This window comes from Phyllopteryx taeniolatus, chromosome 21 (genome assembly GCF_024500385.1).
Source record: "Phyllopteryx taeniolatus isolate TA_2022b chromosome 21, UOR_Ptae_1.2, whole genome shotgun sequence".
NCBI classification, from domain to species: Eukaryota; Metazoa; Chordata; class Actinopteri; order Syngnathiformes; family Syngnathidae; genus Phyllopteryx; species Phyllopteryx taeniolatus.
This window is the reverse complement of record NC_084522.1, coordinates 9,980,227-9,997,114: the sequence shown is the minus strand read 5'-3', so window position 1 is coordinate 9,997,114 and position 16,888 is coordinate 9,980,227. Positions and strand designations below refer to the sequence as shown.

General features: G+C 43.2%; 1 protein-coding gene and 1 long non-coding RNA gene across 4 annotated transcripts; one reads left to right on the top strand and one right to left on the bottom strand.

Annotated features, from left to right (window-relative positions):
- Positions 1-6,627: 6,627 nt before the first annotated feature.
- On the bottom strand, positions 6,628-16,792 carry LOC133471390 (uncharacterized). 2 transcript variants are annotated; one of them, XR_009786208.1, is made up of 2 exons: positions 15,799-16,792; positions 6,628-7,499 (listed from the first exon to the last, which is right to left on the bottom strand). It is a non-coding gene; the product is annotated as an uncharacterized LOC133471390 (long non-coding RNA). The 2 variants fall into 2 exon arrangements; XR_009786209.1 differs by lacking the exon at positions 15,799-16,792 and adding an exon at positions 12,243-12,726.
- dlx6a (distal-less homeobox 6a) lies at positions 13,111-15,413 on the top strand. 2 transcript variants are annotated; one of them, XM_061760868.1, is made up of 3 exons: positions 13,111-14,370; positions 14,785-14,989; positions 15,089-15,326. In XM_061760868.1, exons 1-3 carry the CDS (start codon positions 14,064-14,066, stop codon positions 15,183-15,185), a joined length of 609 nt encoding a protein of 202 aa, XP_061616852.1. In that variant the 5' UTR covers positions 13,111-14,063; the 3' UTR covers positions 15,186-15,326. The 2 variants fall into 2 exon arrangements, with proteins under 2 accessions (XP_061616852.1, XP_061616851.1); XM_061760867.1 differs by having other exon boundaries at positions 13,984-14,370; positions 14,785-14,978; positions 15,089-15,413.
- Positions 16,793-16,888: the final 96 nt, after the last annotated feature.

Below are 16,888 nucleotides of genomic sequence, written 5' to 3'. Positions count from 1 at the left end.
AGATTACATTTTAAGAGCTTTTTAATGCTCATTAATACTTCTGGCTCCTCTGGGTTTGAGTTCTGTCTACTTCTCTGTGCGGCTGACAAGGAGCTGTGCCAACAATATGAGAGACTACAACACACTGTTTTTTTTTTTTCATTTAATACAACCATAACAAATTAAAATGTGGAAGCCGACCAATCACTGTGAAAAGTTGATTCAACGCATGCACAATTAAAAAATTCATGTCTGTTTAATCCATTAGATTGGTAAAAGACACACAAATGGGTAATAAAACTATTGTGTGTGTGTTTACATTTGGCAATTGTAAAAACAGTATGACTCTGGCTCGCATTATTCTAGTTGGAAATATGACTGCGTCTATATCCTTTTTTATGAGCCACCAGTTAATGTTTCTCCACTGCTTTGGCATTTGCAGTTTAATTCCGCAAACGTAAAAGTCAAGGATATCTGCTGAAGTATTCAAAAGGCCAAAGCTCCATTGCATCTTCTTGGTCAAAGTGGTATTTGGAAGTATATGGACAATTTGGGAAGTCTCATTGCCAAGTAAGGTTGATGAGCGCAGGATTTGTTTTCAATTGCAGCGGGTACGTTTTCCTAAAACCACAAACAAAACTATTTTTGTATACTTCTGTATTTGTATGACCTAAATGTACGAGTATGCAGTGGACATGTTTTGGCAAGTAGCAGCCACTCTTCTGGGAAGACATTCTACAACATTGCTGATGTTGGACAAGATGGCCTCGCTCACAATCGCTGTTCTCATTCATCGCGTAGGTCTTCTTCCACACCAAACTCAATCAAGCATTTATATAGCGTGCTCCTCATTATTTACACTAAATGTAATGTATTTATTCACTCTATTTCAAATGAATTCATTTAATTTTCTTTTTTGTTTTCATTTTGAATGTATTCATTCATTAAGACCCTTCATTGAATGTTTTAGTCAAAACAATGTTGACTCAATTAACAATAACTGTAATTGATTTTAATTTGGACAGCCAGTTGAAATAGTGCTTAGCACGTCTGACTCACAGTTGAAAGGTCCTGGGTTAGAATCCGTCCTCTGTGGAGTTTGCCCGGCGATTGGCTGGCGATTGAGTCCAGGGTGTACCCCGCCTCTTGTCTAGCTTGAATTGGTTCCAGCTCACCCGTCACCCTAATGAGCAGCAAGTGAAATAACAAATGGATGGGTTGGTGTAATTGATTTAAATATTTTTGACCATAATAGTGTGTACTGTAAACCTTTGCCCTAGTGCAAATGTTTTGTTTTTTTTGACATGAGAACGTATCGTCTATCAGTGGTAACACTTTACCTGACTTTCCGTAGCCTCAATCATTTGCAGTAACTTTGCAAAACCTCCCTCTAGTCTCATTTAATGACTGACTTCTAGAACACCACTTTGAGGCGAGCTGAAGAAGACATTTAAAGGCATGAGTTCTGACACATAATTGAAAAGGCTGAGAAACGGCAAAGGGAAACACTGATTTGTTTTGGCTGCGGAACGTTGCGCCATACTGTGTAACAGGCTTGCAGACTTTGATGATGTACTGCGCTGTGAGAAAGGGAAAAATGGTTTTGCATGATCCTCAACCAGACTTGCCCCCCCATCCCCCCCCACCCGTCCCACCCCTTCTTAAATAAAATGTTGGCAAATGATATAAAGGGGGGTATAAAGAGACATTTCTGACTGCGACTCATAAAACATTTTTTATTTAAATTGGCATGCTCCCATTATTTGTTCACAGGGGCTTTGAGTCAGTCAAGGGAAATGTGTATGTATGAGGGGAGTCAGACCGAGGGAGATGGGGAAGGGGTGAGAGAGCGAGGGAGGGAGGGAAGTAGAAAGAGAGGGAGCGAAAGGAGGTGGGATGAACTGTAGCCAGGTGTCAGGCGTTGCCATGGCATTCCATCAGCCGACTCCATTGCTCATCAATGCTGTTCGAAACTAAAAGTGGCTCTATAGCACTGAGCTCCCACCCAGGAAAGTACACAGGAGTATATTGGATGATCGGCTTGGCTAGTGCATGAATGACAGGAACCTTTATAGTCATGCAACAGGGGCTACGTGCACACTTACATTTGTACACTAGCTACTTGTAAAAGCAATTTCATGATTATTAAAAAGAAAAAGAAAAACCTCCAACACTGATGTAGTGGTGATGATCCCCACAGCCCTGAACACAATAAGCAGTAGAAAAGATGGATGGATGGATGGAAATGCCATTAATCCATTGCAGCCTGGAAAAAAAAAATTGTCATGTGTTTTTAATAGGAAAAATGGCACTCAATGATATTTTACTTTATGAAAACACACATTAACATAATTAAATGGAATGTAAAGAATCAAAGAGTTTTTGCATGCATCATGATTAATTCATTGTGATTGTGCAGCGCCTTTTGGTGTGCTTACCTTGGCCACATAGGGACAGTATAACACAGACAAATGGATATAATGGAGACGGGCACAACTCCTCAATAAACTTCAGGAATATTAGACATGGCGGCACGGTGGCCGACTGGTTAGAGCGTCAGACTCACAGTTCTGAGGACCGGGTTTCAATCCCCGGCCCCGCCTGTTTGGAGTTTGCATGTTCTCCCCGTGCCTGCGTGGGTTTTCTCTGGGCGCTCCGGTTTCCTCCCACATCCCAAAAACATGCATGAATTGGAGACTCTAAAATTCCCCGTAGGTGTGAATGTGAGTGCGAATGGTTGTTTGTTTGTATGTGCCCTGAGATTGGCTGGCAACCAGTTCGGGGTGTACCCCGCCTCCTGCCCGATGATAGCTAGGATAGGCTCCAGCATGCCCGCGACCCTAGTGAGGAGAAGCGGCTCAGAAAATGGATGGATGGATGGATGAATATTAGACATTTTTCTCAGAGGATAAAGAATATATGCCTGTGAGTATTGTTATATTGCCAGTCTACATGTGTTGCTCCACTGTTTGTGTTCAAATATGTGTTGCAAAAAGTTTTAGGATAGAGGCTGACATTTTTTTCAGGATTCCAATGGGTCCCAAACGTCACGTATTACAAAGTTTTATAGAGACTGACATTGATATTGAGGACAGTTGAGGGTCTTGTTGGCCAGAGGGGAGGATAATATATGCTTTTAACCAGCTCAAAGCTTTGTTTTAGGCCCCTCTGGGATAATACATTTTTGCATGTTCATGACTCGCTTAGAATTCCAAATGGCAGTGACATTTTGTCTTCGCTGCGCTCACGCTGCTCTGGCATGATTATGCTTGCCACTGCCCATGGTTTTCATGAATATCACCTGAGATTGCTACAAAGGCAGCACGGTTGAAACACAAAGCATCCTGGTCTCTATTCACTACTGTTCAGCATCAACTGTACGTATTCACGAGCTCAACAGCACTCGCTTGTCGCAATTCTTAGCAACTGTTGCTATGTGTAACATCATTGAACTGCACCTCTCGTTGCTCTTCAAACACAAATGACTAATCCGTGGCTGAGCACACTGGAAGCTCTCGGCGCGGCCTCTGGAGCCGTTCGACACCCCCCGTGACCCTCTCCTGGATGGCTCCTCATTACTTGATAATGTATTCACGCTTATGCCTCCATAGCGCTCGCCCTGGCCTCGTAATGGGAGGAAGCAGTGAGCTGCTCCAACGAGCCTGGCCCAATTTGCACTTCATTTTATTAAAAAAAAAACAACAAAAAAAACAGCTAGCCCAGCTTCGTGGCGGATCCTTGCCAAAGCTCACCAGGCTCCAGAGTGCATTGCTGACAAATTTCCTGCAATGTGACGACAGGATAGAGACTCTCAGCATCAGTGGGGTACCTCCGCCGGCCCCCAGGAGATGCTGTCATTATGCATGTTTGCAATCATGGGAGCTGAATACCCTGGCTGGAAGTGAGGAAGAGGACTGGCGGCTCGGGGGAGAGGGGAAGAGAGAATGAATGTTTCTGCTCTTCTGCCGTGTTTGGAGCTTTCTGAAATGCATGCGCTATCATCGCAATGTTGTGTTTACCGCAGCGGGAGGCAAACACAGAGTCAGAGAGGAGAGGCGCGGAAACGCCAGACAGAGTAAAATGAGCAAAATACATATATTAGGACTCTCTGTATTCAGCACACACAAGCTATGCAGAAAAGGAAAACTCATTTGAATATAAATGGAAGACAAGCAGGGAGTGTCTTTATATCAGAGTTCATCCCTCTCTTTTTCCCCTTTTTTTTTCGCCACATGCCTGAAAATATCCAGCCGAAGTCCCGAGATGAGTTTAGCTAGGAAGTCAGGATGTTAGCGTTAATTTTCTTCCTGTTGCTAAGGAGACTCTCTCACACAGAGGCCCTGATTCCCTCCCCCATGGTCACTGTGCTTTCAGTCAAAGAGGTTTTTCTCTTCCGCGAGTCTCCTCCGTTGTGCAATCAGACATTGAGGAGCATCTCGGCTCCGGGCTGCTGCGTGGGCCCAAGGACCCCAACATCTGGGAACTGTGTTGTGTTGATTTCCATCGGGAGGGAGGGAGCGAGGATGGGATGTCTCCCCAGTAAGCGATTCAGAACAGCTACTTTAACACACAGCCAATCTTCTGCTGTGATTATCACGCTTGTGTTTTGCAGGGTGTATTATACAGGAGTAACACACACGCCCAAAGCGTCTGCAGACTTTGTTGCTAGCCACATGAGGGGCACTCTGCATTGCATATACAAGGAACCCCCACCATATCGCATTCATCATTCGCGCCACAGCTATATATATATATATATTTTGTTTCTGTTTTCATAGGATACGGTTTTTGATGATTTTTTTTTTTTTTGTCTAAATTTTGACCCTATTAGCATACATCTGCTCGGATTACGAACAAAAAATGTGTGACTCTGCCATTTATTTCCTGGAATTGATGCACGTTCACGTAAAGCATTTCGTAAGTTGTGTATAAAGGGTTCAACAGGGTCCACAATGCAAGTTTTTATTAACAACGCAAAACAATCACCCTCCTGGTCTGCTCCGCACCACTCAGGCAACATCTGCATAACGCATCCTGTCAAAAGTCAAACCTTCAAAATAAAAGCACACAGTATAAAATGACAGTTTCACCACACTTTCTTGGGCCACTTTCTGGGGGCTTATTTGACAGTCACACTCAATAAAAAGCACAAATAGTTTGAGTGCAGACTGCTAAATAAACCACCATAGAGCCCAAAAACTGCAGTGACACTGTGAGGGTGCTTTTATTTTGAAGTCCTGACCTCTGACAGGATTTTGCGCCGATGTTGCCCCAACGTGCCCGAATGTTGCCGAGCAGACCAAGAGACTTGTTATTGCCTTTCGTTCTTAATAAAAGCTTGCATTGTGGAATATACCTCTGTTGAACCACATTTTACAACGTATGACAGAAAAGTTCCAAGTGCCAGCCATTTGATAAAGAAAACGAGAAAAACATGACAGATTTCAAGAAAGAACTCGCAGCAAAGTACAAAATTGGCTGCGCTCATCGCTGTATCGACCATCAAGAGTCTTGAATCAAGGTAAAATAATAATAATTTTCAGATAAGTGAAATTGCATAATTTCCCACGGCATCCCTAATGATTTCTCACGGCCCCCTGGTTGAGAATCACTGCACTAAAGAACTGTGAACGCTTGTAAACCTTTGCAACAGCAACACCTCCAATGCATTTGCAGATCGTAGCTCACGTTTTTCTTTTCTGAGCTGTATGAAGGGAACTAAAAAATTTATCTCACTTCTCAGTTTTATTTCGGCTGTGCATAAAACAATAAACCATTGACAAATAATACCCTCTGGAATACATATTATATATTTAATACAGAGCAGTGATTCAGTTGTTGAATTGCTCTACATAACATTGTCTTATCAGTTTTGTAATAATTTCCTTATTATCGACCTAGTAGTCAATCAGCCTCTAGTTTGTAATTCATAATGCCAAATGGGCGTGGCAGGTATATGCTAATTTCCCAATGGCCAGTGAGTTCGTTAATTGAGCCTTATGAATTCTGTCTAGCAACGAGTGGCAACGTAAATATGTTGCATGACCATTAAAAATAATTGTGGCAATGCCTGCGCAGTTTTGAACATTACTGTTATAAGGCAATTCTGAATTATCCCACACATTAGACAGTATGAGTAAGTACTGTGGAGTTCTCCTGGTATGTAGCGTACCTAAGTAGAAGGTTGCCATGATGTTGTTTTTTTTATATATATACTGTATCTATAAAACCACTTTAGCATAGTATTAGGGATGTTCTATACCTTTTTGTTTTTTTAGACCGATACCAGTACGACTATTCACTCTTGAGTACTCACCGATACTGAGAACCGATATCACTAGTGCTTTTGATACGTGAAATTTCAATTAAGACAATGGCATATAATTGTGAACAAAGACCGTTCTTTCTTTCTGACGCACATGATGATTTGCCCATGTGTCAAACCGCCGCAGTGTAGCGTCAACTACTGGGGAGGAGGACTCACTTGATGTCTTTTTTTTGGGGGGGGGGTTTGCCTTTAAGTATCAGTGACTAGTATCGGCAGGCTTCACAAGTACCCGATACCTTCAAATAATCATTAACTCAAATAAGCACTGTATAAAATAAAAACGTTATTGTTTTGCATAAAAACACTTTTTGTACTCCATACCCACTCAATACACAACTTTTTTTAATTTGAAAGAGAAATATGTATTAAAAAATAAAAATAAACAGCAACGTTGTTAGGGTTATAAATAAATGTATCTCTAAATTAGTAGTTTAGTAGTTTTCTTATACAAAGTACAAATGTTTATCAATCAATTGCATATTACAAATGCATTCAAAACAATCATAATGACAGAATATTGAATGTTGCAGTGTCTGTTTTATCAGAAATACATTGAAATTCAAATTACACAAAGTAGGAAAAACGGCATGAGAGAATATTTTTCAGTTTCAGTTTTTTCATCCAAGTGATACACTCCACATACAAAATGTCATCTGCACATTTACACAATCATGCACTTGGCCGGAACATGGAAAATGTTCTCGAGGAGACAAGGAACTAATGTCCTTTAAGTGAATACGCAGGGCTGTTCCTGGAGGGCCAGGCACAAAATGACATGGATTTCACTGCTGAATCCTTTTAGCAGGACATTGACACATGAACCGGGGGGGGGCACTGAGGAAAAACAAGAGCAGGAATGAGGCAGCGAGGGGCGGGAAGAAAAAAAAAAAGTAGACAACCAATTTGGGAGTAATGCAACTAAAAACTGACAAGTGTAATTTCATCCATCTGGGCCGATGTGTAAAAAGCACTGGCCTGAACAGTCCCCATTCCCCCCCTGATTGATCTTCCCCGAGTCTGAAACACCTATTATTAGCCACCAGTCTAATAGCACCAGGATGCCTCGGCGCTCTCCCAGGGGCCAAATCTCCGGTCATCTGCCCCCTCACTCACCACAGCTGTGGAAGCCAACCGGGGGGAAGGGGGCGGGAGAGGGGAGGGCTGGAGCTGGCAAGAGGGGATGGAGGCGTACCTGTTGAGGGTGAGGGTGAGGGTGAGGGGGCGGGGGGTGAGTGAAGGAAACAAGGAAAAGAATAGGTGGCAGAGGGGGGGGTGAGAGAGAAAGTGGTTGAACATTGGCAATGAGGCTGAGAAGAAGAACAAATACATCATGTTAGACACAGTTTCACTCCAGGGCACATATTTTACATTAAAATAATGTCATGGCATGCTACCAAACAGAATTGTCACAAAGAGTATATACTGTGTGTTGAAATAATGATGATGTTGTCCTAATTTCCTCAAAAATGTACTTAGTGTGAAATCTGGGCCTGTTTAGTTGAGCACAAAGCTATTATTTTGTTGTTTTAATGACAACAGGTGGATAAACAGGTTAATTGTACCTTCTGCCATCTAGTGGAAGAGCATTTCATTCTTCAACAAAGATACAATATTTGTCGTAAAGCAATCATTTTCCAATCAATTAAAGTGTGAGTTTTTCCCAAAAAAATAATAATAATAATTTAAAAAAAACACTTTTTCTCAGATTTTTAAAAACTGTCAATGTGACATGACAGAAGCACATGACTGAAATGTGCTGTAAAAAATAATAATATCAATTTTCCCTGTCTGGCCCCACCATGCACCTCTAATTTGATATGCAAGAAACATCCGTGCCCGAGGATAAGCAATCAATCAGAGACAGAGAAGATGTAATTGACAGGGCATCAGTCATTACTCATGCACTTGCGTTCACACTCTTACCGGGCATGCTCCTGCAGCCCCGACCGACATTAGCCACGACTGCTACATTCGTACAGCGACTTATTTTTGTTATAGAGTGTGACTATTACACTAAATCTTCTCAGTTTGAAGTTTTATATTTGGGAATGTACAACGAAGCAACCGTGGCAAACGTTGGGGCAAGTGTGTCTGTGATTGGTAGATTTTCCTTGGGTGCAGTGGTTTCTTGCAAATTAAAATGGAGCGTAGACAGGGCTGATTTTTTTTCACCGATCATTTTAATCGTGTAATATTGTCAAGTCACACTGGCAGTTAAGAAATATGACAAAGTGTCTTTTAAGTGAAATTCTCATTTCTAACTGCGTCACTGGTTAGGAATCAAAGTGTCACACTACAAACGTAATCATTTTGGTGTTAGAAGGGGAAAAAACACACTCTAGTATTTCAACTACAATTCATTTAAATGAAAGGAATTTAGGCTGCAATTCATCTTAGCTCAAGGCATAAAAAGCCTCAAAGAGCCAAAGTCAAGATGAATTATTTTCTTGCAAATTCCGATTATTACCTACATTATGGCATTTTCCCTCTCGATTTTAATTCCCCAAGAGCAGGCTCTTCCAAAAATAATCCACTCATAAAATTAACACCTTTTTCAATAACAAACAATCCCTTTAATGACGCCACGCTTGTGTAAACTATGATTACATGCAGTTAACACACAAAATAAATGATAAAAGGCAAGGTCCCAACACTTAATCCGAAGTGAACAACATGGAGCAAAAAAAGATGATCGCTGCCTTGCCCTTTTTGGGCTGAATTTTGGGATGCATAAAAGGTCACAAGTCGACTGTTAATCGGCTCTTCACTCACTCTGATTGATTGGGCCCTCGGGTGAGGCCTAATGCATTTTCAAGGGCAATGATGACAATAATTGGCTACCTTCACTTCACCAAAATGGACAAAGTCCTAAAAATCCATCCACTCAACACTGACAGATCAGAGGTAACGGGGCAAAAAAAAAAAAAGAAAAAAGAAAGCTTCGATTAGTGCTTTCCACGCCGTGGAATAAAAATGATGATATTATGAGGCTGCAGCTGCAACAATGTTTTCACAGCTAGCCTCATAATAAGATCAAATGGATGTCATTTGTTGACTTTTTTTTAATTATTATTATTATTGTAATATTCCTTTGAATATTGTTGCTGAATTGTACCGAGTGTCTGCGTGGAAATGAAATATAATGACTATTGGAAGGAAATATTTGAAACCTGAACCCTGCGCCAAACGCAGTTTCGTGTAGGAGGGAGAGTCCCCGCTCTTAGACAAAAAGTGAGGCTATCGCCTGACAAAGTTGTGCCATGAGAAACAGAGCAGTGCGTTGCAGCAGGTGTGACTCCCTTTCTCTTCGCTTCTTTTCCACCTCACTTCACTCTTCAGCTTCGTCTTACTTTCCGGTGCGGTGCTGAACATTGCGTGCAGCATGTAGGGCCACTTATTCATTCATTGGAGCACTGTTCACATCATGACCACCAACAGAGTATTTGTAATAATGGCCTACATTTTCATTTTGATTTTTTGGGGGGATAATTAGAAAAAGAAGCACTATACTGTTGTTCTTCTCTCTGCTGATTCAAAATGTGAGGTTTGTATTTGTAGGTATTTGGAGCGTTGGAACAAGATATACTAGAATACAAATCCTTATTGTACTGTATGTGGTGAAATGAAGTAGTCCTGATGTTATAACGTGCCATTGGAACAGCTCTCACTTGCCAAATTTCAAAACGCTTTTCTTGCCTCTGCTCCGAGGTCCCCCATTAACCAGAACCGGAAATCAATGAAAATCTAGCCACTAATAAATATACAGGAGATAGATTGAAATCGTCATTTAAATATTGTGACTTGCTGAGGAATATAATAAGAATAATTTTATCATGTCTACCTGTATGGCCTTGTTTATTTTTATCCCCCTTTATACCGAAAACATTAATGCCAGCCCACCTTTTAACTATTTCGCCAGGTATTGTTGATTAATTCCATCTTTTTTTTTTTTCCCTCTCCACTGTCTGCCGGATGAAAAGGTGCTGTAATTATTCAGGTTGGCTAATGAGTGCATGTGAAGTAGGCCTGGGCCTTGGACAACATTGGAGGCCAAGCATGTCATTTGCGAACACTGGTTTAAAAAAAAAAACAGATTCATGCAGGGGGGCCGAAGGAAATGAAGAGGGTTGGATTTTCAGCAAAAAGAAAACAAGTTGTTTGCACCCTTTGTTTACCTGGGGACTGTTTTTATTTCCACTGCATTTTTTGTTTTGTTTTAATTTTAGACAAATTCATCACAACGGTTTTCAAGCAGGAAAGTGGAAATGTTGCTTCTGCCCTCTATTTCAGTGGCAGCGTCCTGGCCACAGAGCAATTTTCTATCATCAGGGATAAACGGCTTCGAACAGTACATTCTGGCAAAAAAAAGAAAAAAAAAAATATATATATATATATATATATATATATATATATATATTAATAATAAAAAAAGAAGCCCATGATTGCTGCCCTTCCTGTGTGTTATCTAGCGAGCAAATCCTCTCCTTCATAGCGACCACTGTGCTGTCCCACATAATAATGTCGTGGCTTACATGGAGAAAGAGGAAAAGGGGTCCCATGCCGTGCAAGCACGCATGTATAAGAACATATTCGATTAGGGTTCCATATTTCAAGATTCTGGTTCCCCTCTCGCTATTGTTCCCAATAAATTGAAATGAAATCTATGAGGCTGCAGGGAGAAGCCAGTTGGCGTGCAGGCTTTTGTCCGCTTGTGGTCATCTATTTGAACGTGCACCAGCTGCACCATGGGACCACAGATGATGCGCCAATGAGCCCATCCTCGTTATACATATCGTTGTCATACATCTTTCATGTTCGCTTTCTTGTCTTTTGCGAGCGTGCGACACATCGAACGTTTGCATCGGTGCGTCATTTCTGCGCGTAAAAGCGCGGCGCCGCCGCTGAGTTGAGGGCTGCGTGTGGTCATTTCTGAGCGATGCAGCGGACACGCTCTGGACTGACAGCTGCTGTGTGGCGTGCGTGCGTGCGTCTTGCTCGCGATCGACGCCTTCCTGGCTGTCTGTGACACGCCAGCGGGAGACACGAAGTCTCATAAATGCCTCCCGGTCTCCCTCTTTTCGTCGCGACCGCCGGTCCTCCTCTGCAGCCAAGGGGGTGGCTTTGCAGTCAATAGCTGTTATAGAGAGGGAACCGCCACAAAGCCACAGTCACACTATTCTCGTGGAGCTGCAGCTCCCTGTTAACGCACACATGTGATTTACACGTGGGGCCGCGCGGGGAAGAGAGGCACCCTGTGTAAAACTGTCAACAACGAGAAACAAACAAAACAAAACAAATGGGGACTTTACGGAGCATTTTCAAAATCGTAAACTATGGACATTGAGAGTAGCTCGTGTTCGAATGTTTTTTTTTCCTCCCCTTGTTTTAACCCAAAGCAGGTTGAGGTTTCACGGGAATCCCACGGCTGGATAAGTGATTTTAAAGAGTCATTCATCAGTGTTCATAAGACAGACCACTTATATTAAACAACCATTGATTGAGCTGTGGGTCAATCATCTACTCACTGGAACTAAGTGACTTTTTTTTTTTTTTTGAACTTGTGAATTTGATCTTTTTTTTCTGAGCTTGAAATTTGGCGAGTTGCCACGATATAATGACGACTTGCATGCACTTTATATTTTTAAGTGACGCGCTACCACACTTCTAGCAGTCTCTTAATGAGCCCGAGTTGGATTGTAAATGTTCTAAAACAACAAGGCACCCGTTCAATATTTCACTTCATAATGTGGACACGGAAAATCAGCCCATCTATTACGCGTGTTGCATAAACGAAACGAGACCACTGCTCCAATCGGCATATCAAATATTTGGAAAGATTCTCCTCGAACTGGGAGACCAAAGAGTGTTGACCAAACTCACGAAATGTTCCTCAGCGATAACATTTGCAATACCACAATAGATAATTAACTCTTACCTGCAGCCCTCCTGGCTTAACAGTCCCAAGTACTTGCATTTTATTCCTATTAATAAAATGAAAGAATAGATGGGGGCTGGGGGTGTAAATAAATCCACGTGGACGTGTTGCTGCAGAGGTTTGCCCGCCTATGTGTGCTTCTCTCCTGGTCTGCTGCTGCTGTAAAAATGATGATCCGGCAGCCGGGTTGTTGCACTTTTAAATCGCACCAAGTAAATAACAACCGTAGTTGACGGCAATAGCGAGGTACCAAGTTGTTGTTCTGCACAAAGGCAGAAAAGTGAAACTGAACGCCGCGTTCAGACGACCATTCTTGATAAGAGGATAATTGAGGCAACACTGGCGTGTAATTAGGGTATAATTTATGCTATATCCACTTTTATTCCACCCTCCCGAAATAAAGCCTGTCCACCATCATTACGGGGAATTGTTGTAAATTTTATGGCTGCAATTTGAGTAAAGTGTGCCCGCTAATCAAATAGGTCTTCGCAGTACCTTGACTGAACGTAATTACAGTATTTTCATGGCCCTTGTATGAGATGCCTAAATGCTATACTCTGCAAAAAGGGGGTGTGGGGGGCGGGGGGGGGGGGGGGGGGGTGTGTAGATAGTCGCGCTCGCCACGATTATTATTATTTTTATTTTTTTGCAATTATGCAAAATTAAATATGATTTTAGTCCAGTGTGGCGACGTTCTCAGAGGAGCCTGTCAGGCCCCACAGCAGGGGAAAACAAGACACTGACACATTATATTGGAATGTAGAGCATCTTCCAAGTCACCCATGGCACCATTTGGATAATAATAATGATCATAATCATAATATTTTTGTTTTTGGAATTATTAGAGGTGGCATGTGCCTGTTTCTTTTCAATCGTTAGTGCAATCTAATATAAATTGTTATGAGCTGCAAAGACGTTGCAAAAAAAAAAAAAAAAGGAGGGGGAGGGGCTGAATCTGTTTCATGATAATTGTAAGGGGCAGTGCAAACATATACATTGATTAGTCATTTTATTTCCTTCCTTTTTCCATTTGTTTATAAATAAATAGAATTTTAAAGATGCAACTATCCAATCGACTGTGGGGAATGCATATTTATATGAAATATATTTTTTTCTGCATGTTCATGATTTCCTACACGGAATTAATTCAAAGGAAGTAAAGTTAGAGTGTGATGCTGATGGAAAAAAAAATAAGCAAATGTTCTGCTGGTTCCTTAGGCTGCACATTATTGTGCATTCTGCACAATTTGGGTGTTTGGGTTTGGGAGAAAGGAGGAAAAAAAAGAGGGAAAAGCGATGGGGCAATTCCAAGCAGCTCAGCTCGTCTGTGGAAATTAGGCGTCTTTCCCATCCCGTATTATTCCCCCCTCGTAGTTGGCGTTGGAGCTGGTAAGGTGGGTTAACTCCATGCAGCTCAAGTCTCCGTGAAGCGCATGCACAGCCCCGCGTGATGACGTCGCGCCCCCGATGACCAATAGGGAGGCGCTGCCCTTTGGAGACAAACCATTTTACTTGTAGTGTCTGCACCAAGTCTGCAAGCAAGGGCGAGATTTTAACAGTGAAACCAAAAACAAAAACAAAACAAAAATATCTCCCTCCTCTTCTAGTTGACTTTGAGTGAGAATATCACTGGATGAAGAATTAAAGTCGCTTGCGCAGGGGGAAAATCCGGGAAGACATTTGGAAAAGAGGAGAGAAAGAGAGCGAGAGAGAGAGAGAGAGCGAGAGAGAGAGAGAGAGAGAGAGAGAGAGAGAGAGAGACGAAGCCGATTCGGTCTTGAGAGAGAGGGAGGTGAGTGCTCTCAAGGCAGGAAAATTTCGATGATGACCATGACTACGATGGCTGACGGTCTGGAGGCGCAGGACTCGTCCAAGTCTGCTTTCATGGAGTTCGGCCAGCAGTCCCACTCGCAGCAGAGCTCGCCGTCGATGGCGGGCGCCCACTACCCGCTGCACTGTCTCCACTCGGGGACGCACCACCACCAGCACGACAACACCGCCGCCTATCCGGCCGGCAACACCTACAACAGGTCCCTAGCCTACCCTTACGTCAGCCACCCGCACCACAGCCCCTACCTGTCCACCTACCACAACAACACGGGAGGACAGACGAGGTTAGACGGCGCAGGTAAGACCGAAAGCGCCCCCCCACCCCCCACCCCCCGTTTTCCATTCGATTGTGTTCCCTGCGGCCATCCTTTTATGTTTTGTGTCCTCCTCACCCTCCCCCCCCCCCACCTCCCAAAAAAGAAACAACAACAGGGTGTGATCATCCGAACCACGCGAATAGAAATCAGGCAGCCTTGAATGTTGTAATTAGCATTTAATTGACATGTCATTACCGGCAATATCAGAAAAATGACAGCTAGGGGGGCGGGGGGCTGGGGGCTGTGGGTGGGGGGGTGGGGATGGGGGGTCGTGGGCGTCCCGCACTGCCACATGTGTAAGATATCACGTTTTTTGGGGTATTTCAAAACAGTTTTCCTTGGTTGGTTTAGAATGATAATTGCTTCTTTTGTTGTTGTTGTTGTTGTTGTTGCAGAGCAGCAGAAAACGACAGTGATTGAAAACGGGGAGATTCGTTTTAACGGCAAAGGCAAGAAGATCCGCAAACCCAGGACCATTTACTCCAGTTTGCAGCTGCAGGCGCTGAATCACCGATTCCAGCAAACCCAGTACCTCGCCTTACCTGAGCGGGCCGAGCTGGCCGCCTCTTTAGGACTCACGCAAACGCAGGTACGGACGAGGTAGAGGCACGCTCGCATTTCTGCATGCATACTTGCTACTATTTCCAGCAGTTGAGTGGCTTGTATTCGTTTCTAATGTTATGTATTGTCGGTGCGCAGGTCAAGATCTGGTTCCAGAACAAGAGGTCCAAGTTCAAGAAGCTGCTCAAGCAAGGAGGAAACCCGCTCGAAAGCGACCCCATGCCGGGTTCCATGAACCTCTCCCCTCGCTCCCCGTCCATCCCGCCCATGTGGGACGTCTCGGCCTCATCCAAAGGAGTAAACATGGCAGCCAGCAGCTACATGCCGGGCTACTCTCACTGGTATTCATCCCCGCACCAGGACTCCATGCAGAGATAGACTATGGAGGTCTCCGGTGGCGGCCTGGAATTTGGGACTGGCCTCCATTCGGATAAACATTCACAAAGGAGGGACTGACATTTTTCTTTTTTTTTTTTTTTTTTTTTTTAAGCATATGACTGTTCCGCTGTCACCCGTCACGTCAATACACCAAATATTGTCAGCGACTTTTGAGCCACGTTTTGGGCAAAGACTGACCCACGTGGCCTGCGTTGACATGAGGACTTGTGCATTGCTTTTTTTTTTTTTTTTTTTTTTTTGGGGGGGGGGGGGATTGTGTGTCTGTAAATAGCCATTTGACTTTTGTACATATGTTCTGTGAGATTGAGTAAACCGTGACTGAAAACGTGCCGTGTGTGTGTGCTTCAAAAATCCAACCAATTCTCTGTCATATTGGGCCAACATCGCATGCAGAAACGCGCCATCGAGATGTAAAGCAGCGACAGAATAGAGCGAGGAAACCAACTTACCGCTGCCTCCATTCACCCCCAAAGACTGTCGCCGCATGCAGGTCATTCCACCCTCAATTATTGCAAGTATTGACAAAATGTTTTCTTCCGTCTCTCCGTCCTAATGCAGGCCGTTAAATGCCAAGCTCCGCGGGATCGATGCCGAACAAAGCAGCCAGCTGCAGCGGCGCTCAATATGAAGGAGATATTTGGGACAATTTGCAGGGTTTTTATCCAAGTCAGGCTTTTTTCCCCCCTCTTTCTCATAAATGCAGGCATAATTAGGGTAATTTTTGATGTAGCCCGCTGATTACAGCGTTTTTACCGTCAAAGATAATTACCTGTAATTTTCTACCACTTTACTACTAAAAGGCATCTTTATTTTGGTTTGGAGGTAGCGCGGATGGAACAAAGGGGGGAGATTATTCGGTTATTCATATACAAATTGCCGAGAGGAGAGAGCGTTGGGGATATTATCTGAAATGACGACTGGTGAAAAGGCTCCGTGCAGCTGTCAAAGTCGCGGATGCCCCACTGGCGCACATTCAGACTACCTGGGACCACCACCCCCACCCCCCACCTCCACCCTCCCCTCACACACACACACACACACAACACACACACACACACGCACACACACACACACTACGGGGGCCCTCTGCACCATGCATGGCCCATTCGAGAGGTGTGATCGGCAAGCATGCAAAAACGTGGGTAAACATCAACAAATACCACAAATAACACCTTTCATGTCCGCTAAAGAAGGCTACATTACATCATAGATAGAGGGATAGATGGATAGATAGATAGATAGATAGATAGATAGATAGATAGATAGATAGATAGATAGATAGATAGATAGATAGATAGATAGATAGATAGATAGATAGATAGATAGATAGATAGATAGATAGATAGATAGATAGATAGAAAGTTTGCAGCTGACAACTATACAGTATAGTGTATCCATAATAATGCAGTTGCATTGGATCTGGGAGCGCAGGCGTCCCTAATGAAGTGGCCAACCGGTGGTTTTCCTCATGTACGTTGCCGTGCACCTGACGACGTGTATCCCAACACCTGCCCGGGAAATCACAATGCAAATACGGGA